The following is a 21,650-nucleotide window of genomic DNA, read 5'->3' on the forward strand; positions in this document are numbered from 1 at the left end:
CGTCTCCTCCTGCGAGAAAGTTGTGAGCAAGACCCCTTGATTCTGAGAAGCAATCTTGGATCCTACCTTTGAGAGACTTAACGCAGTCTCTTGTTGCATAAGTGTCAGAGTTGAAAGAAAGAAACCTATGTATTAGTTGCTGTATGCGTTAATCCTAAGGAGACGAAACAGTTCTACCTATGACAAAGATACGGTAAGCCGGGCCGCCTGAGCCGGTGGTAACGATGACTCTGACACTATGACCAGCAAATCTAGGCAGCAACGAATTGTATCCAAAGACTTTACCCATTCATAATAGGATTTACTCCCAACCACTTGCACTTGAAATTGCTACGGAACTATTCCTATATTTTGAAATCAATATACCAATGAAAAGGAGTGAAGACAACAGCATGTACAATGATTCTTAAACCACTCAACAGCATCCACACTCAAGGCAATGAGACCAAATCAAGGAACAACAACAGGAATGCCACCTCTAGTCCGATACTTGCTCTTCGAACGCTTGCCTTTCGATATTCATTATCAAATCGCCTCTTACCTGGACTACGTGGACATTCTCAAACTTTCATCCGTCAACTCCATTTCCCGCGACTATCTCAACAATTGCGCACTTGTACCCAAACGACAATGGATTCAATTCCTCTGCGAAACAGAGCGCCACAGCTCTCGCAACAGTCTTCGCGGGTTCGGAAGGCAATGGCCATGCTACGGATGCGGCCGTGTCCTGGACAAGGCCTCTTTCGGCGACAGAATGAAGAGATACGAAAAGTGGAGGTTCCGGAAGTCGATAACTTTGAGACGGTGCTGGGACTGCGCTGTTCGTGAGAGGTGGTATGGTCATTTGCAGCCAATTAAGAAGAAAGGGGAGGTTTTTCGTCTCTGCTGGCGGTGTGGAAGGTTGTGGAATGAGAGGGAGGAGGAGAGGTGCCGGAAGGTGGATGTTTTGATCAAGATTGATGGTGTTCATAGGGAGAAGGACACGGGGTGGAAGTGCAAGGCGACGGTGTGTGGTGTTCAGATGGAATCTCAAACAGAGCGGCTAACGATAACGTGGTTCGGAGACGAAGAAGGTTCTACGCCTGAAGAATAGCCTTAAAAAGAAGGGACGGCTGTATCGAGGGATTCATGAACATATTGCTTCTACTGTTTCTCTTGTAGGGGCCTTGATTTTCCTGATGCAGACAATAGACGAAGAGCAGAGAGGTTTGATTAGGCTTTTCTGTATTCGACATGATCCCCAAAGTACATGCTAGTGCCGTTAGCTTTTGCACGACCGGCAGATCTGCAGGCCTGCTGAAGCCGATGGGATATGCGGGCCGCGGGTTGTAACCTAGGACCTGGTAACAGGCAGGGCTTCGGTCTTGTCCCACCCGGAATGTGGGAGACTCCATACCAAACGGAGTACAGTATCATGCACAGGCGGAGCCCATGAGTCTGATCAAACCATGTCACCGAAGCATCAGAGATGGTATCGGTACTTGCATCCTCTAGCTTTAAACTTTGAAAGAGCCTCTCGTTCCATTTATAGACACAAGACGATTAAGCCCTGATCAGTGACGACCAACCGCTCTAGCTGTCGACTATTACACCGTTTCGTTGGTCACCTCGAGAGCCTTATCCGCGACACTGGTTTGTGCTCTTCCCGTTTCATACTCCTTATCTTCGTAAGGCTTAGCTCCCATATTTGTCCAAGCACGCTCAATCATGAGCGTGATCTCCTTCTCTTTCCCGCGGAAGAGCAGTTCTGTGTCCCCGATCCCGAAAGCAGTGATAGATTTGTGCTGTAATGCGTTAGGTACGAATGCTGAAAAGTGGCGGAAAGCGCTCTTGCGAAGACTAAAGACTTACAAGACCTAGCGTCAACTTGATGACTCCATCAGCCCAGTAGTGCTCGTAAATGTTGGAAGGCGTCTTTGACTGAAGAGAGAGAACGAGGTTGTCGGCGGCGTAGATGGCTTGCTTCATAGCGGCTCGGGCATTGGGGTTGGTGACGCCGGCCTCGGCAACATCGCCACATACGTAAATGTGCGGTAGTGAATCGATGTCGATTTGCATTGTTGACTTGACCTTGATACGGCCTGACTTTGCGATCGCCCCAGGGACAAAGTCGCTGATGAGTTGAGAGGAAGGCTGCTGGCCAGTAGCGTTCACCTAGACGTGCAAAAATCGTTAGGAATTGTACAAAGATTGAAACTCTAGGTTTTGGCTCACCATGAAATCGCATTCGACTTTTCGCCCGGAGCGAAGTGTGACGAAGCCATCTACAGGCTCTTCGGATGTTGTCCGTTCTCCGAGTATGACTTCAACTCCGAGGTCCTTCAACCCCGCGAGAGCTTTAGCCTGCAAGTCATGACCGAAGCGGTTCATGACTGCGTCTCTCGAGTGGATCAAGGTGACGGTCTTATCCGAATACTGGTCTTTGGCATCCGCGGCGAGCTCGACACCTGCAGCTCCTCCACCAACGACAATAAGATTCTTGGCGGCTTTGATGCGTTGCTGGAAACCTTGCAGCAGCTTGGTTCCTTCGACTTTGTCTGTTGAGCCTACCCTTGACGGCAACGACATTCCAACGCCTGATCCAGTTGCGATGACCATGTACGAGTATGGAATCTTCTCTCCTGTGCCTTGGATTGTCACCGTGTTCTCGGTAATCGTGGAGACGCGATCGTGAACCCATCGTACAATCTTCTCCGAGCCCGCTGGCAAATAGGGGCCATAGGGGATGAATGTCTTGTGCTCGTGTCCCTCAACGACACAGAAGCGTGGCAACGTCCAGGTGAATTGCCAATGTTGATTAGGCTCGACAATAATAAGTCGGTACGGACCATCTGCGGGAAGAGAGGTTGCAATTACTCTAGCAGCATGGTATCCGGCAAAAGAAGCGCCGATGACTACGATGTTGATCGGTTCGCCATTCTTCGATGCGGGACCGGCGTGGAGCTTCTTGGTCGTGTAAGATCGGGAGAAAAAGTCCGCATAAAGCCGTAGCGAGTATCCTACAAGTCTCACGAAAAGGACGACCTTCCTAATTTTGTCCATCTTCGACGGCAACAACCGGAGTCCGCGGGTTTGTTAGGGGCAAAGGGTCAAGGGAGGTGTGGTACAATGATTATTGACAGGATCTGATTAGGCGGGTGGTCTCAATACTTATCAGATGCATCTGATTAGATCAAAACGGGAACCGGTCTCGTTTAGTAGCGTGCTGCCATTCGGCGGACGAATCGGCTGTGAAATGACCGATGTCGCATCGGCCGACGCTATCCCCGGAACTGCTCAATTCCAGTTGTTGGTTGACACGCTGGCGCATTTTAAAGAGGCAGCTCCTCGGGCTTTTCGTATTGACCTCGGTCTCGACCTTGCCTGAAAGGTGAATCACCGTTGAGCATGAGGTAGGTATTTCTCTGTAGTGACTTCCATCGTCCAAGAGTTTGGACGCTAAGACAAGGTGCCACACTTTCGGGACAGTTGCGAGCGTTTATGACGTACAAACATCTCCGACGGAGGAGAAACCCTCGCACATTTCTCCCTAAGTTCCAGTGGAAAAGACTGCATTGTTTTTACCACGCTCGGTACGGAATTCCAAAGACGGTATAAGCAGCACCGTGGGTCCGTACGGCCGACAGTAATGAGATCCTGCCGACGCCGGTACCCCTTTACCGGACCAAGGAGCCTAATTTCCACTCCGAGAACCGAACAAGGGTCATCCAAACAACGAGTCATGGCTCTCCTGGACAGACCTCGCGTGCAAAAGACCCTTTGAAAGGTAGGGGGGAGACACGAGTAACAGACAAAATAAGCATTATAGAGGTCGATTGCATTAACCAAATAGGGGAATTTTGAAGCATGCTGGAACGCCAAAATCAAAAAACAAGGTCCCTCTTTTCAAACATGTACCTCCTGAACCTGCACCTCCACAGACATGGCACCATTGCTAGCCTTCTGGTCGACACCAATCATATCGACTACAAGAGCCGCCGAGACACTCTTGACCTCGTTGAAGGGAGGGTATCCTGCAGCACGCCACTCCTTGAAAGTCATGCCCCCTGCACATGCAGGCATCTTGACCATGAGCGGAACGACTGTGTCTTCCGGTTGTCCCATGAGCTCCGCGCTGTGGACAATCTTTTCATCCAGAGTCTCGTAGCCCATCTTTTCGTATAGCTTGTAGGTGGAAGGGGAGGACTCAAAGTACAGAGGGAGGCCCAGGCTGTCGCTGAGTTCCGCTCCCCACTTACACCAGAGGGCACCAGCCTTCCTGCCCTGGTGCTTGGGATCGATGGCAATAACATGAGAGTCTGGAAGAAGCAGGTCGAGTCAGTTTAGTTTGCTAGGGGACCCCTCTTTGAAACGGGTTCTGTTGACTTACAGATGTAGCGGCGCCCACCAAACAGCTTCTCTCTAGCCTCGTGCAGGGGGTTGAGAACAGCCTCGGCTCGCTCTCTGTCCTTGCCTTCGAGCCAACCAACCCCGTGGTTCTTACGCTCCTCCTCAGTCCGCTCTCTGAGGTAGATGTCGCCCAGCGCCATACCGACGATCTCGCCAGTATCGGTGTCGACGCACTTGTAGGTGTACTGGCAGTCGCTGTGATGCCACCAGGCCAATGTGCCAGCGGTGTGTGCCTTACGGAACTCTTCAGAGTTTGTGCCGTTGGGGAACAGGACTTTAACCATGATCTCTCCCATCTCATCACCGGTGAAGGCTTTGAAATACGAGTCATAGACCTTCTGGATGTCGGGAATGAGCGCTGGGAGAATTGCGTAACCCATGTTGACTGATGTTCAAAGGAGAGCTGACTTGAAGGTATAGTATGACAAGATAGTTATGCGGATGAGAATAGTACCAAAAGGACAGTGGAATTTTAGAGTACAATGATTTGGGGCGTCTCTTGAAAGCGATGGCTCTGACCGAGGACTTCATCTGAACTTATATACATCCCTTTGTCTCTCAATTTAGCCCATGTATCTGTGATCTCCCCAAAAGCCCCTTCAATTACTCCGATCAAGGACGAGAGGACCTTGAAGTCGAACCCCTGCTACACCCGGTGCGGAAACCCCTCTTGACCAAGGGAGGGAAAACCACACAAGTTTACTGGTCTCGCCCAGGCGAAGGAAGCCTCCGGCGCAACCAACCCACGGAAAGGTGTCTGCGATGCGGAGCTTCAAATCTTCGACGTGGACCAAGTTGGCACGGGAAACTCCAAGAACATGCCAGTGGGCCACTCAAGTTCCCAACTTAGCGAGCTCTTCGGCACAATTCCACCGCGTCCAGGCTCGTTTAGAGTTATCAGATCCGCCATTTTAGCAGCAAAAGTCTGCTCGCGCCCTCGTGTTGGTCCCCCGCTCTGCTACGCCCTAGACCCTTGGGGATTTTCGGCCAAGTGTTGATGGCTGCAACCTCTTACTCGGTTGCGGGCTCTGTGACTCGATGCCGCCCACTCACCCAAATGGGCGGGACAGCCATGAACTCATGCAGACCCGATGAATGAGCTAGCAAAAGGCCATTGATCCATGATCAACGTGTCTGCGGAACTGTTCCCCACTGTGTCGTTGCCGAGCTTTCAACATTTGGCCATGACCAACAGCTGGGTTTAGCGAGCGTGCTCGACCAACACCTATGTTGGCATCCATATCGTGAATCCAAAAAACTATTGGCTCCAAGGCAACTAAACTAGAGTGTAGTCCACACTCTTCAAAAAGGACACGAAGAACGCCCCAACGGTCTCTGGGCACCTGCCTCATACCCTTAGTTGACTAGTTAGTAGACGTAACCCAAAAAGTATCACGTATTACCTCGCTTAGTCCTGGAGGCGCAAACGCCACAAAGTAAAGTTGAAAATCCTCGCCGAATTATTCTCTTGCACATGATGCCAAGTCAAGTTATCAGATCCGCTCTACTACCCCACTACTCTCGTTATCTGATCAATCCACCCAATCCGGCTTTCGGCATCGTGGAGTTCAGGCAAGGTTCCTTACCGGAGGATCATCTCAGCTTAGACTAGTGACAACGCTAGACAAGGGGGGTTTTCAGCCCTGGGGTTGCATTGTCTAACCGAGGACTAGACATGGGGGGCCGTAAGAGTCCCTTTGCATCGTGGGAAATGACTTGGCGCCTTCTTTCTTCGGGACAGACCGAGTTGCTTCGCATGTGGCAATGGGTTCATCTCAAGTTGGAGCAAGAGCGAGAGCGTTCAAGGGCCACCCCTGATAGACATGGTCTGACTTTTGCGCCTCGTCTGGCGAAGTTTGCTTTTGACGTGAATCGATCTTTCGCATTACTTAAAGAGTTTGTAAGTCACTACTTACGAAAATCTTCCTTCCACACATCGCTCTTTTTCAAGCCATATTTACTTCCGTAGTGTGTAGGTGATAGACGAGAAATCTGGGCCGGAGATAAGCTGCAGAAGAAGAATACTTACTGGGCTGCGTCCAGACTGACAGGCACACTTCGTGCTGTCAACGATTCTAATGTTGACACCTTGAATCCACCCAAGCCCTTCGATGTGGATGCACCTGGAAGATAGAAGATAGAGTAAAATTTGGTGCATGGGCTCGCATCGGTTAGTCCTGAGAACTTGGCGTTGAGGTTGCCACAAGGCGCGGCTGGAACCAACTGCGCTGCTGGTCAACCCACAGTCACATGCCTCCTTGGGAGAAGTAGTCTCGATGAGTGTGGGAAGGCCGGGGTAGTTTTCCGAGGTCGCTTTGAAGGGGCTGCAGGGAATCTTTGCTGCATCTACATGACTGCGCGCCCTGCAGACTTTCTGTGAGGCCCCTCCCTCGGCGAACAGAAGACCTCAAGTGAATATTTGCTGCACGCGAATGGCTGCCATCTGCAACCATTTATTACTCAGTGCAGTCTGTTCTGGCCATCCCATCGTGCGCAAGCTCTTGTTGGTAAAAGTATTTTCAGTTTACAAAGTAACTATAGTAGTTTTGAAGAGAATCAAGCTGCAAACCTCGAAACTGTAGTAATGAACCTCATGTAGCGTATTTTAGCCCATTTGATTAGGTGTCTTGGTTGCCGCCTTTGCCCACATAAACAAGCCAACGTCGCAACCCATCACAAGTATGTATTATGTACATTAGTGACGGATCCGCTTCCTGCGGTATCTCGATTCCACTGAGACCAAAGATTGGAAGCTTTCGGTAACCATAAGTCTTCATTATACCAAGACCTAGCTGTTTTTGGCTAGGAGACGCATTTCGAAGGACTTGTTTTCGCCCGACGCTCTCCGAGGACCGGTTGTAAGTCATCGAATAGCGCCCTTGTGTCTTCTTACTTGAATCCGGAGATGCCATCATAAGCAAGTAGCTTTGACAACACGTCCTTCCCTTCTTGGGCTAGCCTTTCTGTATTCTTTGAAATCTCGCCACCATTCCGTGCCTGCAGTGTCTGGGATGTATGGTACTTGACTCTCACGGTCGCAGCTTCTAGTCTTACCTTCGGCTTTTTTTAGGGTGTTGTTGATCTGCCATCTGTCACTCTCTGGGTCAATAAGAGACTGACCAGACTCACTCGGCGTCGTACCATGTTCATAAGGAGTAGCATCGACTCACTTACACCATGCTGACTACCTTATCTAGAGTGGAATAGTGATCTTTAGCGTAAAGGCCGATGCTCTCGAATGGGATGATCTCGTGATGACCCGAAGAGACCTTTAAATCGCCACCCTGCAGCACGATGATAGCAGAATCAAAATGGAAGGGCAGAAAGTAGGATGCCATAATCATAAGCACGCGATCTGTTCGCACTACCTCTCACATTGGTCAAGTATAGGAGATCGACTTACATGACAAGTGTCGCAAAATGAGTCTAGATTTCTTGATTTTGGTACTTGGTGTCATAGCCAGGTATTAACGTAGTGCCGGCTTGTAGAATTGCGTCACTGCCAACGGTTCTACCTGTCATTGTGAAACGGCCCATCTATGCCAGAACTGAATTTCACATCAAAGTTGGATGAAACTGACCATATTATGACGCAAGTAAGGTAAGTACTATCTGGACCAAAATGTCACCAAATCCTCAAAATGAGACTCTCGTAATGCCCCCGGCGGTATTTGTGTCGACGGAACAAGCTGCCTGTACATTAAGTGGGCCTTCTCTAGTAACTCTATATCTTCCTTATGCGATATCTCGTCATTTTGATCATCGAGAAGCTTCATCTTGTAAAGAATTCTTGCTTTCATAAAGGTGGTCCGCGCGATCTCAGGCACATGTGCGCCCTCGTTGGCATCGTATGTAACAAGAGCCTGATCAACCAAAGTCCTATAATTCTAGAATTAGAATTTGAGTTCTTTTGCCCAGGTATTATATGTATCTCACATGGCATTTCTGAGTGACGATCTATCGCCTCGACGAATAGAGTGCTGTGCTAGTTTGTAGCACATGTCGGCCGTTCGATGGTATTTGCTGCCAACAGCGCCTTGATATGTCTTGAGTGCATCCTTGTGAAATTGTTCGCTTTCCTCCACACGACCTTGACTGAGTCTGACGTTACCAAGAGCATGAAGGACTCTTCCTGGCCTGTAATATTTGTTAGATGGTATTGAAAAGTATAGATCTGGATGGGGTTACCTGAAAGACACCATGCTCAATTTACCAAGGCCCTGGTCGCTTTCTCTCTGGCCTTCCTCAAGGACCTCAGCGGCTTCGGATATCTTTCCTTGAAGCCACAGACTCATACCAAGGTTGGCGTATTCCATCAAGGCAAAACCTTTCCGATAGCCTGGAACACTGTGCCAGATGTCTAACGCTTGACGGAACATTTGACCACCTTTTTCGAACTTCTTGAACATCATCAAAGAACATCCCATCTGATTGAAGGCGTATCCTAGCTGGAAATTTTGCTCGCCCGTCTTGGCAGAGATTTCCTTCCTGATTATCAGCTGCTTGGAGTTGAACTTCTCTGACTCTTCAGGACGATTGGTCCCGTTTGCAACGCATCCCATGACATCGTAAACAAGGGCGGATAGATCAAGCCATCTCTCAACACCTTCGTACTTCTCACATAAGAGAAGAATCTTGGCAGCAGTTTCTCGCGCCTTGAGGAAGTTGCCGCGCTCGTAAAGCCACCTAGAACAATGTTAGTGAGCTCATCGCCATAGATGACTGTGACAAGGAAAAAGACCACGCCTCTTGAAATGACTTGCAAGACTTACCAGGCTGCTTCTTGAAGAATCGTGCCAAAATGAAACTCGGTTTCCTCAAACGAACCAATTTGAGGCATCAGAAGAGACTTCTCTGTTTCGTACATGTAACGCAAAGAGTTGACATGATCACTGAGCACCTCACGTGGAACAGGCCCCTGTCTCCTCGCATGTCTTTGCTCGAATAGTAACATCGGCCATGTTTTGCGGATCAGTCTCACCGCGATGGAAAAAACTTTGGCTAGCTGTTCCGGATTCTTGGACAAGTTGGCTCTGATAACCTGCTGGGGAACTCGATGCATCGATAGGTGTGTCGTAGTGCCGTCGTCGTTCTCTCGGATGATGGAGGCTTGGAGAAGTGTAGCTCTTGCCCTGAAGTAGTCGTTGCGAGTTATTGAAAAAAGCGCCTCTGAGATCTCATCTGAGAATAGATGATCAAAGATGGCCTCTTCAATGTGGTCTGGATGGAAGCAAGAAATGATGGCGGCCAACAATTGTGGTTCTACACCTAAGCCGTCGATCGTGAACAAGGATGAAAGATTACCGCGAGTGTTCTTGTTGGTATGGGCCTCAAAAAGATTGCCACGATCAGTATGGTCATCCAATCGTCTTTTCAAAACAGAAACCGAAAGGAACTGTTGCTTGGCAATGCCTGCCATCTGAGCTAGGGCAAGAGGTAGCCCATCAAGTTGATGGTGTAGCTGACGTCCGTCTTCATGATCTTTGGCTGACTTGATCAAGCCTTTTGAAGTCTTTTTTAAAAACTCCAGAGATTCTTCCTCTGAGAACGGAGGAAGTTGTATTGGAACAACACTACCAGGAAGGTCGCGGACTAAGGGATTCCTCGACGTAACTAGGATCGACCCCGGCCCGTCTATGTTGATATAATCATCCAGAATTTGAGGGTCATCGGCGTTATCGAATATCAAGAGCCATTCGGGAGACACTGCTTGATCGTCTTTCCCACCGACAGTCCAGGTTGGCTTCGCGAGCCATGAGTGAATGAGTTCTTTGGTCGATGTAGGATTGTGGGGCCCGTTCTCTGGAACCAGGCGAATTCGTGTTGCTATCTTGCAAAAGTCAAGTTCGAGCTTTTCGGCACTTTCAGCGCAAATCCAGAAGATTGCATCGAACTTAGTCTTGTGGGTGAACACATATTGTGATGCGAGTTGGGTTTTACCAAGGCCAGCTACACCGAAAACTGTTGCTATCACTGGTGTTTGCCCTTGTATTGCCGAGTTCCCCGTTCTACTGGCTGGTAACAGCGCGTCATCAATCTTGTTCATGACTTCCACACGGCCCAGAAAGTCTCTGTTGAGAGATAACTGCTCTGTCATGTGACAAGGGAGCGCGAGCTCATCGGAAGATCGGGAAAATCCACGGAAGATTGACTCCATGCTCGAAGGATCCGGTGTCGGGAGTGATACCTGAGCCAGACTGTCGTCTTCTAGGGATGTTGTACCGAAAGCTATGACTCGTAAGCCAGAGTGAAGCTAAATGAGTCACCTGAACCCAGGCTTTCAGTAAATACCTTGTTTCAGGGCATATATTGACGACTTCTGCTCTGCCACAATACTGCTCCCAGCGCTTTGGGATATAGTGCTAGCTGGGAAATGTACTATGGAGTTATTAGTAGGTCCACATAACTTTAAGAAATTGCTCCATCAACCATACATCCAGAAGTGGTTTCGTGAGCGGAAGCCCTCTGAATGACTTGCTTGATTGTTTGGCGCAGCCAAGCCCAGATTTCCCTATTAGGGGTCCCACACTCGAGGAGATAACAGGCCTCAAAATGATCTGCATCTATACCGACTAGCTTCTCGAAGGCAGCCTCTGTCCTAGCTAGCTGTGAATTGATGATCTTTAAGATAGTCAGTGAGAGGAGACCCATTGCCGAACTCTTCAGGGACTTGCAGTCTGTTGTTTGTTGTGGATGAAGGACTTCTTGATCGTGGGTCGACCTTCGTAGATGCTGAGAATAGGAAAGCGAAACCCCCGACTGGAAAAGATGTTGTTGACTTCCAAGATCTCCTCTTCCCAGTTTCTCAGTTCCAGGAACTTCTTGATAGACCTGCCTTGAAGGCATTGTTGCAACAAGAAAGAACAGTTGTTTTTGAGTGTCTCGCGATGACTTGAGTCAATGCCATGTGGACAACCGATGAAGACAATCCCAGCTACAAGACCAATCGCATTCGCTCTCCTTGCACTGGGCTGTGATAGGGCCTAACAAGTCAAAAACATATCAGTACTGCTGAAGTAGTAGCCGAAAAGGGAGAATGCAAATAGCTGACACGTTTAACCGCAATGCCGCCCAAACTATGTGTCACAAAGATGATGGGTATCTATGCGAGCAAAGCGGAGTTTCAGCAAAAGATCTGTACACATAGCCGAGAGAACTGGCCCACCGGGTTTTCCATTGCCAGCTTTTCCAAGACCCTGCTCAAGTCGTTCCCAGTGTCAATCAACTGTTTAACATTGAATCTGGTCTCGTCGCTGACAGTTGGATAGTGCCCCGAGACATCGATGTGATTATCATCGATCGAGAGCTCTTCGCTCCAGACACCATTGAGAAACCCCCATTTCTCCACTGGTGGTGAAGTTCCGACGCCAGGGACTAGTATGATTCTCGGTAGTGTCAGTCTAAAGGGTGTTAGAAATTTGGGAGTTGGAGACTTACCGGAGCTTCGCGTCTGACCTAGCTACCGTTCCGGCCTTGGGGACTGCAAAGGTCGCCATCAGAAGACTCTCTCTTCTTCCCCAATAAGTTGGTGACTGGAGAAGAACGATTTTGCTTTCCGAGCCTCTTTCGAGAGAATGTTTTGGGGGGACTGAAAAACGATTGGGACTCATCTTTTCTTGTGAAACCTTTCGACCCCTCCCTGTTGCTACGCGGTGTGAGTGACTGCGCCTAGAAACAACCTATCAGCCTGCTTTGGGGTCAATCAAAAGTGTGCCTGTAGCTGACTTGCTTGCACGCTCTTGCGTTATGCAGCCGGATTGATCACTTTCCCCCCCCTATACACCATCGCCACACTGACTCTCGAAGGAAGCTCGTCATCAGAGAAGCAGGCTGTGACATTCTCGGAGTTTGTGCAACTCATCATTTATCCCAGTGTGTGTCTGCATAAGCAGGGTGGCAGCATATCACACACTCGCGTGTACATCACCGTGCCTTCACCAAATTTGTCATTGCACAAAAGCCGTGGAATACCCGGCTGGGTTACGACTGGCCAAACAATCTGCTACAATATTTGACAAAGTGCTTTCATTGTCTTCAGGAAACAAATAGGTCGAATGCCCACCCGAATCTCTGAGGCACTTAAGGCAGCATCTTGTGCTTCCAGTCTGAATCGGCGCACCGACCTCCGTCTACCATGCCGGACAACTCCCCCACGAGCGATACCAAGTCGCAGGATCTTCTCTATGCCACCCCAAGGCAGCATCAAGGCCAGCAATCATCCAGCAACAACCCGCAATCGTGGCCAAGATTACGAAAATGGCCCGTTGTGGGCTTAGTAGCGTACTGCGAATGTCTCACGTATGCGCAATCTCCTCACTGAAATTTAAGGACCAGCCAATTCCGGAAGGCTGGCTGTTCAATGTGCTGAACTGACCAAAGTTCAGATTCCTCGTATCGATGATGCTAGCACCCAGTATTCCGCAAGTACTGCAAACCTTTCGGCCAGATGGGAGTGGTAAGGCTCTGGGCTCCTTCTGTGTGACAGTTTACATTCTGGGGTTCATCGTCGGACCCCTCATATTGGCGCCACTTACCGACCATTACGGGCGTGTCGGTATCTATCGCTTGTATATCATAGCGTATCTCGGTTGGACGGTGGCATGCGCCCGCAGCAACAGTCTGGAGAGCCTGATTACTTTTCGATTCCTGGCAGGCTGCTTTGGTGGCGCTCCCATGGCCATTGGGAGGGCCGTGGTTGCAGACCTTTATGTGCCGGGAGAAAGGCCTGGGCCAATGGCATTCTACTCTTTTGGAACCATCATGGGCCCAACCCTCGGCCCCATCCTAGGCGGTATAGTAAACGGGAATCTTGGCTGGCGATGGGTGTTCTGGTTGGCAGCAATCTTGGTAGGAAAGACTCCCCATTTATCCGAGGCCGCAGGTTGCTGACGTGGCAATCACAGGCTGCTGTTGCTGCTGTTGGCTTATTATTCTGGCTACCAGAGACGCATCAACCAACAATCGAACGCTTATTGGCGGCAAGACCGCATGAGTCTCACCGAAACCAACAGCAATACGGCAGGGGACTTTTGGTGAGGCTGCCTGCTTTCGATGACCTTGGCCGGACTCTATGTCGTGCGTGGCTACTCCCAATGAAAGTCGCGAGCAAGTTGATTTGCCTAGTACCCTTCCTAATGATCTGCGTTTTCAATGGAACTGTCAACATGATTTTATCGTCTCTGGGCACTGTTTATCAGAGTCAGTATGGATTTCCAGCACAGACCGTGGGTTTATCGTACCTGGGAATTGGAATTGGGGGAATTAGTGCTCTGGCATTGTCAAAGAAGATGATGCGAAGTATTTCAACGCGATTCCCCGAGGAGGAAGACAGGAAACATGCAAGTCTCTTACTTTTAGCGTCGGGGGCGCTTCTACTTCCAGTGCTGGGCCTTCTGTGGTACGGATGGTCCGTTGCAATGCGCACACATTGGATCGTGCCCATCCTGGGACTGTATTTCTTTGGCTTCGGTTACATGGCTGTACAGGTGAGCGCCTTTAGATTCTATTCGAGATTAGCCGCTGACAGAGTGTATCTCTCATTAGCTTTCTCTGCTACTCTTTGTTGTCGAGTCCGTACCGGGCTTTGCAGGCTCCGCTGGAGCTGCTTTCACCGTCGCGTCGTCTGTAGGGGGATCTCTCATCCCTTTGTCGACCTTTCCACTTTACCAAAAGGTTGGTTATGGATGGGGGAACACAACAATTGCTTGCATTGAAGTACTTCTGTGTGCCACATCTATAACCATGTATACGTGGGTGAGGAAAGCTGGAGCAGAGCTATCTTTGAGGGTTTACATGGACAGATAGCCAATATCCTAGACTATTAAGAAATCTCCATGCTTTATGTATTCTTCTGTACTCCTCGTACTCCTGTCAGACGGTGCTCGGGCTGTGCTGGACCGTTCTTAGCTTTCGCCATGCTCCAAGCACCCTCTGTCGATGGGAGGACCATCGAAGCACCAAGTAGGCAAGTAAGAGAGATGCCGCAGCAATTCCCAACCAGACCCCAAGTTTTGAATGACTACCTTCATTCAATTCCTGCAGATTCATGCCAAATATTGACGTTGAGAATGTTAGTGGCAGAAAAAAGAAACCAAGAGTCGACAACTTTCGCACAATTTCTCCCTGGGAGATGGTTCTCTGGGAATCATCAATCATAGCCGCATTCGCAAGCATGGTTGTGCTTTGCCAGTAGTCCTCACTAAGCTTGATAGCTCGGCGTCTCATCTTCTGGTAGTCGCGTTCAATCAGTCGATTAGCCATGCAGGCTTTCTTTAGACCACCCTCTGATCTAGCTGTGGACCAATTGTTGCTGTCTTTTGCCTCCAAAAACTCGCATATTTCTTCTAGATTCTGTACGTGTCGATCGAGAATCTGTTTGTTGTGTACCAGATTCCACATCGTCATCCTCTTGTCAGAATTTGTTTCGGCCAATACGGCGGGCTGCATATCTTCCTCGAGAAGATGCTGCAACTTGTCTAGAAACTGTGCCTCGGAAGCCACCGAAAACCTGAAAATTTCGCTCAGACTGTAATAAGTATCCTCCACCATTGCCTCACTATCAAGAAGTGTGTCGAAAGCCTCGTGCAGTAATTTGAAGGTTGCTGGCTGTGATACGGATCTTTCATCATCATCTTTTGCCTGATAGCATGAATTCGAGCCTCCCATAGTCTTCTCGTCGGCAAAGTATATACCAGGTCGATGTTGTGTCGTGGCCCAATATTCTACGTGACAGCCGGCATAGTCCAGAACCTTGGAGTTCCAGGGACCTGCATCCGCAGGACCAAATCCGCTCCCAAAATCCAACCAAACAACCGCTGTCCTGGAGTCAGATACTGTCACAATAGCCATGTAAGGTAGTAAAGGTCATTATAATACTAGTACTCACCTGTCCAATGTTTAGAATTGTGTGGTCTCTCGGTCACACATATCGATATTGTCTGTTCAAGTGATACATGCTGGCGATCAAGCACAAAGAAGTTTCTAGCCATTGACATTCCATGCCCAAGTTCTGAGCCATATTCATCCCAACCCTTGATGTATTTCTTCATAAGACTGGAGACTTGCTCCCGTAGCCTAGAAAGCATTTTCTGCTCTTCCTGCTCTGACCGTTTCATATTGTCGGGGGCGAACCGTGTGCCCAGCGTTGTAAGTTTCAGCTGCATCATATGAGTCTTGGATGACGGCAAAGACGCATCTGAGTACTGTCGTTCCTGAGAGAAGGGGCTAGCGGCGGAGAAGTGAAGATGTCGACGGTAAAACTCTGGCTCGAGAGAAAGCTTGTGCCCAATGACATTCAGCCATCGTGCCGGCTGGTAGCCCCTTAGAAACACAACAGTGCCACCAACACGACAAGAATTGACTTGATCTAGGGACGATTCAAGCTCTTCCAAAGTTCTCACATCGTTCCGGATAGGACTGCCAGCCCCGGGGACGTAAGTACGCAAGTGGACGAATGCATCGCCGTTGGATGTGTTTTCACAGTGTTCGGCAGATTTTTGGTCTTCCCCGAATGGGTGATATGGCGACCCCAAGAAAGACGATAGCGGACCTAGAGTGCTGAAAGTGTAAAACGAGTTTCCGCTATATTTCTGGGATTTGAGGTAAATTCGGTCTGCGTAGACTTGCTCCTCAGATGTCCTTGCTAATTGAGTGTTAATCTTGACTCCTCCGACGCATCTCATCAATATTCATGAACCATTGGAGACGTTATTCACCTCGCAAGAGACTTGGCCGACCCTCTCTCGGAAATTCTGACATTTTTTCCATTTGTGAAAGAAAATAGTGTTGGCACTAAGAGATCATGTGGAGGTATTTTGAGCTTTCGAACTAAGCTTCATGAATGATTGGAAAAGTGAGAGCCGCGATGAAGTGCACAAAGACGCTGCCACAGATATTCTCTTTCCGAGACAAAGCTTTTATAAAGGGAGAGACGATAAATGTGTATGTCTAGAGACAAATGTGTCTGCCTACAGCCTGCAGTATGCAGCCTCCTTGGTTGGGACGGCCTTGCTAGGCGAAACGCTGCGGAAGCGCCAACCAGAGCTCCAACATGAGCCACCAACATGGTCATCTGGGCGGTTCGGATAAGAGAGTGTGGTTACACAAATGTAAGTCTGTGCAGGGGTAACTTGTCAGCGTCAGAAGCAGACCAGAGTCTCTGGTCTAGAACTCAAGGCACTATTTTTGATTTGCGTAAATCTCGGTGGCTCAGTGAGAAGCCTTGCCTTGCATCTCCAAGGCCTGAACACGTCACGTAGCACTGTAGCCTCATAATGTAGATGATGTGCCATTGCAAAATGAATCCGGGTTGTGTGTCGGATCTTGTAGCGCTGGGTTAATAGGTACTTTGTGGTCACATGTAGTGACGGCTCCCCCTCTCCACCCCCCAGTTGGATTCAAGTTTGTATTTCCCTTGAGCAAGTGTAAGTAGAAGAATGATCACCCCTCTCTTGCGTGTGGGATTGAATCAGTCATTTATTGAATGGTGAACATTGGTCATTTCTTAGCCCTCAGTCTTAGTCCAGATCCGAGAAGTAAAGTAGAGGTCGACGGCGGTGGTCCGACTCTTCAATGGGGCCAGCCCGGCACGACCCACTCCATGAAGTCGTCCGGTGCTATGTCTGGAGAAATCGCTGCGCTGCCGTTCGACTTATGTTGGCAATACGTGTACCTTCGTGTTACTCAATCATAAGGTGTTATGGTCAATCATTTGGAAGAGGTTATGAAACTCGGAAGACCGTTCAGACAGGCTAAATCTCGGTGTTCATCGTTTCCCTCGCAGGCGCCCGCTTCATTCAAGAATCCATCTGCTTCCTGTTGGTGAAGAGCCACTTCCTTTCGCACTACTTGAAACTCAACAGGAAGACGACTTGAATATCCAGCTTCGGCGCCAACTTCTATAGGTCAGCAATTGAGTTGCGGGGAGGTGACATTGAACTGACGGCATATGATGGATATGAATTCCACCAGGACCGCCATCCAAGAGGTGATAGCAAGTGCCTGGCCCAGACTCCAACCATCTTTTGAATCCTTAGAAGCACCAGTGAAGAAGACGATAAGCATACTCCAGCCCCCCCACATACAAATGAAGTTCAAGATGGCATATAAAGTGACTGCTGTTTTGGCAACCTTGTTGAGCCACTTTGCCTGTCACATCTTGCGGTTGTTGCACCGGTAAAAGCAAAGCACAACGCTCAGGCATAGACCAAAGAGTGGTGGCATCCATATCATAGCAGCCATTGTAAACATGGCAGCTCCGATAACAACCTGGGTTGGGTGGTTCTGAGGGCGGGCATCGTAGACAACTTCGTTGTGGTAGTAGTCGACTTGGGTATTGTTGGTGCAAAGAACCCATGCTGACGTGTGAATTAGGAAGAGGCCGACCAGGATAGTCCCCTTCAACCAGCTACGTCATGTGGAACCTAGGATCAATGGGAGCATTGCTGCCAGCGGGTAAAAGCTGAGAGCCGAGACAACGAGTTGTAAGGATGAGTTATACTTGTAGACGATAGGTGTTACTCGGCTGTAGATGATGGTAGCCAGAATCCCAAGAGAAAGAAATACTGCGACTACCAATAGGTCATATCTTGTGCCTCTTCATAACCTCGTTGACACGAGAGAAAGGACCTGGACTGGCGTCAGGTGGCAGTGCCTGAGGCAGCTCAGCCGGATTGGATGATGATTTGCTGCGCTGGAGGAAAGCCAGGATCGCAAAAGCACAGTAAACGGTGAGAAAGACACACTCAATGCCGTAAGAAGTCAGGAGCTACCAGATATTAGTACCATCCTTGCGTAGCAGAGATGTTCAATTGTATGCGTACCCCATAGCCTGCGAGGCCGCCATCAATTTCAGACCCAATTAACTGGCACAGCGAACTGCGACATATTACTTTGTCAATTACTTGGCTGGCCAAATCAGCTCTGTTTTCGCGCGTCTACTCATGCCCATCGATGATTGGGGCACTCGTTGCGTTGATGCTGTTATGGCCTTCAACCGCTGTTCGCCAGAATGTTGCGACATCGGGGTAGGGCGGTTCGTTTTTCTGTGTCAAAAGCCAGGCAAAGTAATTTCCAGACAGAACAATTCCCGCCGATCTCAAAGGACGTCCAGGGCGTGTCGGTTCCTGGAACTATGCTTATTATGGCATGTGAGTTTCGCTGGCGCAAAATCGCGGTCGAGGGGGGTTGGTTTGCTGCTGCTCAAATGGAAGAAGGAGGCATTCTTCCCCGTGACGCGACAATGGGAAGACAAACACGACGTTGTGTTATCACACCTTGGGGCCTGGAGATATTCGTAGCCCCTGAAAGGATTCGACCCCTTGCATCAAGTCGCATTGACCACTGGAGTAGCACCAGGGCCTTCATCAGAATACCGTGGGCCAATGGAGAGGATCGTTGGCTGAAATACGGCTAACCGGTTATCGTAAGCTCTGTCCATGATAGGCCTAGCATACACAGAAATAGGTCGAGTGGCTATGGAGTGATGCCCATGGTAACCTCCTGCCAGTCATCAATTGCATCTATGTTAAAGCCAAGAAATAGAAACAACGTGCTTTTTGATTCTTAGATAAGAAAGAGCCTAAAATTCAAACCACAATTATTTGCTAGTTATTCGTAATCAGTTCTCAAACTGCTTGAGATGACTTCGGTCTCGAGTTCCTTTGACACTTCAGGGAAGATGAATTCAAGTCTTAATATTCTTTACGGGGCTATCTTGCACTAAGGTAAGTACCCACTACCAAATGACTGCATATCGTCTCTAAGCTCGGAGACTGACCCTGTCCTCAAAGATCTCAACTTGACCAGTGATCTTAAAGATGCTATACCATTGCATTCTTTCAAAACACAGAGCTGGCCATTTAATGCGCAAAGCGGAAGTCAAGCCTTTGCTGGCCTTCATCAGTGGTGTTAAGAGAGTAGTCCTCTTGTTGCTCCTTGGACATGGCATTCCACCGACTATCGCGAACCTTGTTACGCCAGATGTAGAAGGCCTTGACAAAGTAAAACAGAACAATGTTGAAGCAGCAGACCCCGAGCAAAATCTTGTTTCCTCGGCGATACAGAGGTTGGTCGTCATCTCGGTAAATGTTTGAAGCTGCGATGTTACCGGCCTGCACAAACATGTTGTACAGCGCGGCACTGACAGCTCTTGTTCGCACGGCATTGCTGTTCTTGGCGTTCCAGCCGACCAAAATCGCGTGGCAGTAAGGGTAGCTCAGCAGGCCCGTCAAGAGGGCGTATCTGATCCAGGTGCTGGTATCAGCGGGCAAGGCGACGAGTGCGACAAGCCAGGGGAAGATCCAGATGTTTGAGATTGATGAAACGATGGCACGCTCCTTGAACTTTCCGGAAACCCAAGAGATGATCAAGAGGTTGACGGCAAAAAGGAACTGGGAAGGAATGGCGAGAAGGTTGGCTTGGAAGGTTGAGAAACCCAATCGACGTAGAATGTAGGACAGATAGGTGCTCGGCGGGGACGGCGGGATGTAAGTAGTCAGGCCGATCAGGTACAAAGGCCACTGCTCCCAATCCTTGATTGCTTTGAACAGAAGAGAAGGGCCGACGGCTTCGCTGTTTAACGGATTAGCAGAGTTTGCAGTGGAGTTTGCAGAATAAGGGCTTTATACCGATTGTGCATATCACCCTTGCTCGGGTCGTCCCGCAGCAAGCGGTTGACCATGATCAACTCTTCATGTTCGGTGAACCATCCATCCTTTCCACGGAACCAGTTTCTGGTCTGCGTAGGACCAGGAGGCATCAGACCCCATGAGAAGAGGCCAATGATGAGAGTCACAATACCCTCGATAAGGAACCTAGCTAGAGTCAGTTCTGAACGAGAAACTGGGATCGCGATGAAAACTTACAGCCATCTCCAACCGGCCCATCCTGCGACACCTCGCATTTGAAGTACACCGGCAGCGACCAGTGAGCCAACGATGTTGACAGTGCTGAGTGCTGTCCAAAACCATGCAAGCCTCAAAGGCAACTCATTAGACTTGTAGAAGTATGTGAGCCATAGAACAATATCGCTACTTCAAGTTAGTACCGTGCTCTCATAAAGCAAAGGTCGGAAACGTAAAGCTTACGGAATAAAGCCACCCATAAGAAGACCAAGAAGAGCTTTCACCGCGTAGAACCCAGCACGGTTCGACAAGAAAGCTTGACATCCGGCAGTGATGGACCAGCCGACCATGATGGAAGGGATCCAGACATCGGCCCCAAGCTTCTTGCTTACCAAACCACTGGGCAACTCTGCAGCGAGGAATGATAGAAGGAAAATCTGAACCACGTATAAGCCTACGATTACCACCGGGTGTCTCGTCGTATGATACTAACAGTTTGTCCATAGTTGAAATCGTTTGTTGTCATGCCGAGCTCCGGAAGCTGTCAATCGAGTTAGCGTCATGTCTTCGGCACTGCCTAAATTAAGACTATCGTCTCCATACCATGTTGTCAGAGATTGCGCGGTTAATGTTTCGCCGGTGGAGATCAAGAGCGCAGAACATAACCTTGAAATGTCGTCAGCTTCGGACAATTAATGTGCTCAGAGAATGGAATTCGTACCCAAGCCCAAACCATGATTTTCCTGTCAATCTACAGCGAGTCAAGTCAACATCTAGGATCTTTGATCATCAAGCCCAGTTTTACAAAGTACCACAAACCTTTCTGACAAGCTTTTTCTCATCCTCGGCCGACCAGGTGTAGTTGGGGTCGAAACGATGACGGTTCTCGTAGGAAGCCTTCTCGTAGACTTTGCGCCAGTGGTCGGCGATGCTGGGATCCGAAAAGACATGTTCGTCCGTGGACCCGTACGGTTGAGTAACCTGCTCTTTCAAAGACGAAGCTGAAGTGTCGGTAGCAGCCTGTGTCTGAATGGTGTTGACCTCTTTGGTCGAGTCCCTGAAGGGCCCTTCAACTCCGGTGGAGGCCATGGCTCAACTAGACAAACCAATTGTCACGCTGGATGCAGAATCCTGTTGAAGTCTTTCGAGTCTCAGCGAAGCCACACAGAGGTCCCGGGAACATGGTCCGGTCCGCGGAGATGCATGGACCTTTATACATTCCCTCCTTGGACCCGACAATCTGGTTGTAGTCTTCAAACCAGATCCATCTCAAACATCCATCCCGACGTTGGATGACAGGGGCTCACCTGAGAGAAAGAAAAGCTTTCACAGTGTCGCGATGATCCAAGGCGATCACCTCATAGGCGATTTGCTCCCTTGAGCGAATAGAACTTCTTATCTATGGTGCAATTGCTTGAC

The 21,650-nt window shown here is 49.2% G+C and overlaps 8 protein-coding genes across 8 annotated transcripts; 2 read left to right on the forward strand and 6 right to left on the reverse strand.

Moving 5' to 3' along the window:
• Positions 1-277: 277 nt before the first annotated feature.
• Positions 278-1,201, forward strand: BDP55DRAFT_663633 (uncharacterized protein). Its single transcript, XM_060574902.1, has one exon. It carries the CDS (start codon positions 440-442, stop codon positions 1,091-1,093), a length of 654 nt encoding a protein of 217 aa, XP_060429751.1. The 5' UTR covers positions 278-439; the 3' UTR covers positions 1,094-1,201.
• BDP55DRAFT_582306 (uncharacterized protein) lies at positions 1,202-3,222 on the reverse strand. Its single transcript, XM_060570835.1, has 3 exons — positions 2,215-3,222; positions 1,852-2,154; positions 1,202-1,784 (listed from the first exon to the last, which is right to left on the reverse strand). Exons 1-3 carry the CDS (start codon positions 3,040-3,042, stop codon positions 1,587-1,589), a joined length of 1,329 nt encoding a protein of 442 aa, XP_060429752.1. The 5' UTR covers positions 3,043-3,222; the 3' UTR covers positions 1,202-1,586.
• A 548-nt stretch (positions 3,223-3,770) lies between these two features.
• On the reverse strand, positions 3,771-4,881 carry BDP55DRAFT_610211 (acetyltransferase). Its single transcript, XM_060571167.1, has 2 exons — positions 4,370-4,881; positions 3,771-4,298 (listed from the first exon to the last, which is right to left on the reverse strand). The coding sequence occupies exons 1-2, from the start codon at positions 4,767-4,769 to the stop codon at positions 3,886-3,888; spliced, it is 813 nt and encodes a 270-aa protein (XP_060429753.1). The 5' UTR covers positions 4,770-4,881; the 3' UTR covers positions 3,771-3,885.
• Positions 4,882-7,970: 3,089 nt separating this feature from the next.
• BDP55DRAFT_768403 (uncharacterized protein) lies at positions 7,971-12,185 on the reverse strand. The gene is made up of 11 exons (XM_060581025.1): positions 12,119-12,185; positions 11,827-12,057; positions 11,555-11,774; positions 11,441-11,491; positions 11,064-11,372; positions 10,824-11,010; positions 10,681-10,767; positions 9,162-10,617; positions 8,578-9,075; positions 8,326-8,526; positions 7,971-8,268 (listed from the first exon to the last, which is right to left on the reverse strand). The coding sequence occupies exons 2-11, from the start codon at positions 11,997-11,999 to the stop codon at positions 7,998-8,000; spliced, it is 3,453 nt and encodes a 1,150-aa protein (XP_060429754.1). The 5' UTR covers positions 12,000-12,057; positions 12,119-12,185; the 3' UTR covers positions 7,971-7,997.
• Positions 12,186-12,201: 16 nt separating this feature from the next.
• On the forward strand, positions 12,202-14,227 carry BDP55DRAFT_663643 (major facilitator superfamily domain-containing protein). The gene is made up of 4 exons (XM_060574903.1): positions 12,202-12,687; positions 12,774-13,236; positions 13,293-13,874; positions 13,933-14,227. The coding sequence occupies exons 1-4, from the start codon at positions 12,524-12,526 to the stop codon at positions 14,191-14,193; spliced, it is 1,470 nt and encodes a 489-aa protein (XP_060429755.1). The 5' UTR covers positions 12,202-12,523; the 3' UTR covers positions 14,194-14,227.
• Positions 14,228-14,244: 17 nt separating this feature from the next.
• BDP55DRAFT_715438 (uncharacterized protein) lies at positions 14,245-16,258 on the reverse strand. Its single transcript, XM_060578304.1, has 3 exons — positions 16,104-16,258; positions 15,275-16,030; positions 14,245-15,221 (listed from the first exon to the last, which is right to left on the reverse strand). The coding sequence occupies exons 1-3, from the start codon at positions 16,153-16,155 to the stop codon at positions 14,260-14,262; spliced, it is 1,770 nt and encodes a 589-aa protein (XP_060429756.1). The 5' UTR covers positions 16,156-16,258; the 3' UTR covers positions 14,245-14,259.
• Positions 16,259-16,758: 500 nt separating this feature from the next.
• Positions 16,759-18,826, reverse strand: BDP55DRAFT_743973 (uncharacterized protein; the record flags this gene model as incomplete). Its single annotated transcript, XM_060580501.1, has 8 exons — positions 16,759-17,285; positions 17,331-17,535; positions 17,578-17,744; positions 17,811-17,981; positions 18,004-18,154; positions 18,210-18,307; positions 18,353-18,483; positions 18,804-18,826. 8 exons carry the CDS (start codon positions 18,824-18,826, stop codon positions 17,095-17,097), a joined length of 1,137 nt encoding a protein of 378 aa, XP_060429757.1. The 3' UTR covers positions 16,759-17,094.
• Positions 18,827-19,132: 306 nt separating this feature from the next.
• On the reverse strand, positions 19,133-21,377 carry BDP55DRAFT_704121 (major facilitator superfamily transporter). The gene is made up of 8 exons (XM_060577990.1): positions 21,051-21,377; positions 20,953-20,982; positions 20,835-20,897; positions 20,725-20,772; positions 20,475-20,668; positions 20,253-20,417; positions 20,016-20,201; positions 19,133-19,959 (listed from the first exon to the last, which is right to left on the reverse strand). Exons 1-8 carry the CDS (start codon positions 21,318-21,320, stop codon positions 19,248-19,250), a joined length of 1,668 nt encoding a protein of 555 aa, XP_060429758.1. The 5' UTR covers positions 21,321-21,377; the 3' UTR covers positions 19,133-19,247.
• Between the last annotated feature and the right edge of the window lie 273 nt (positions 21,378-21,650).

The sequence above is a fragment of the Colletotrichum godetiae genome, assembly GCF_030913485.1.
Source record: "Colletotrichum godetiae strain CBS 193.32 chromosome Unknown BDP55scaffold_20, whole genome shotgun sequence".
Taxonomy (NCBI): Eukaryota; Fungi; Ascomycota; class Sordariomycetes; order Glomerellales; family Glomerellaceae; genus Colletotrichum; species Colletotrichum godetiae.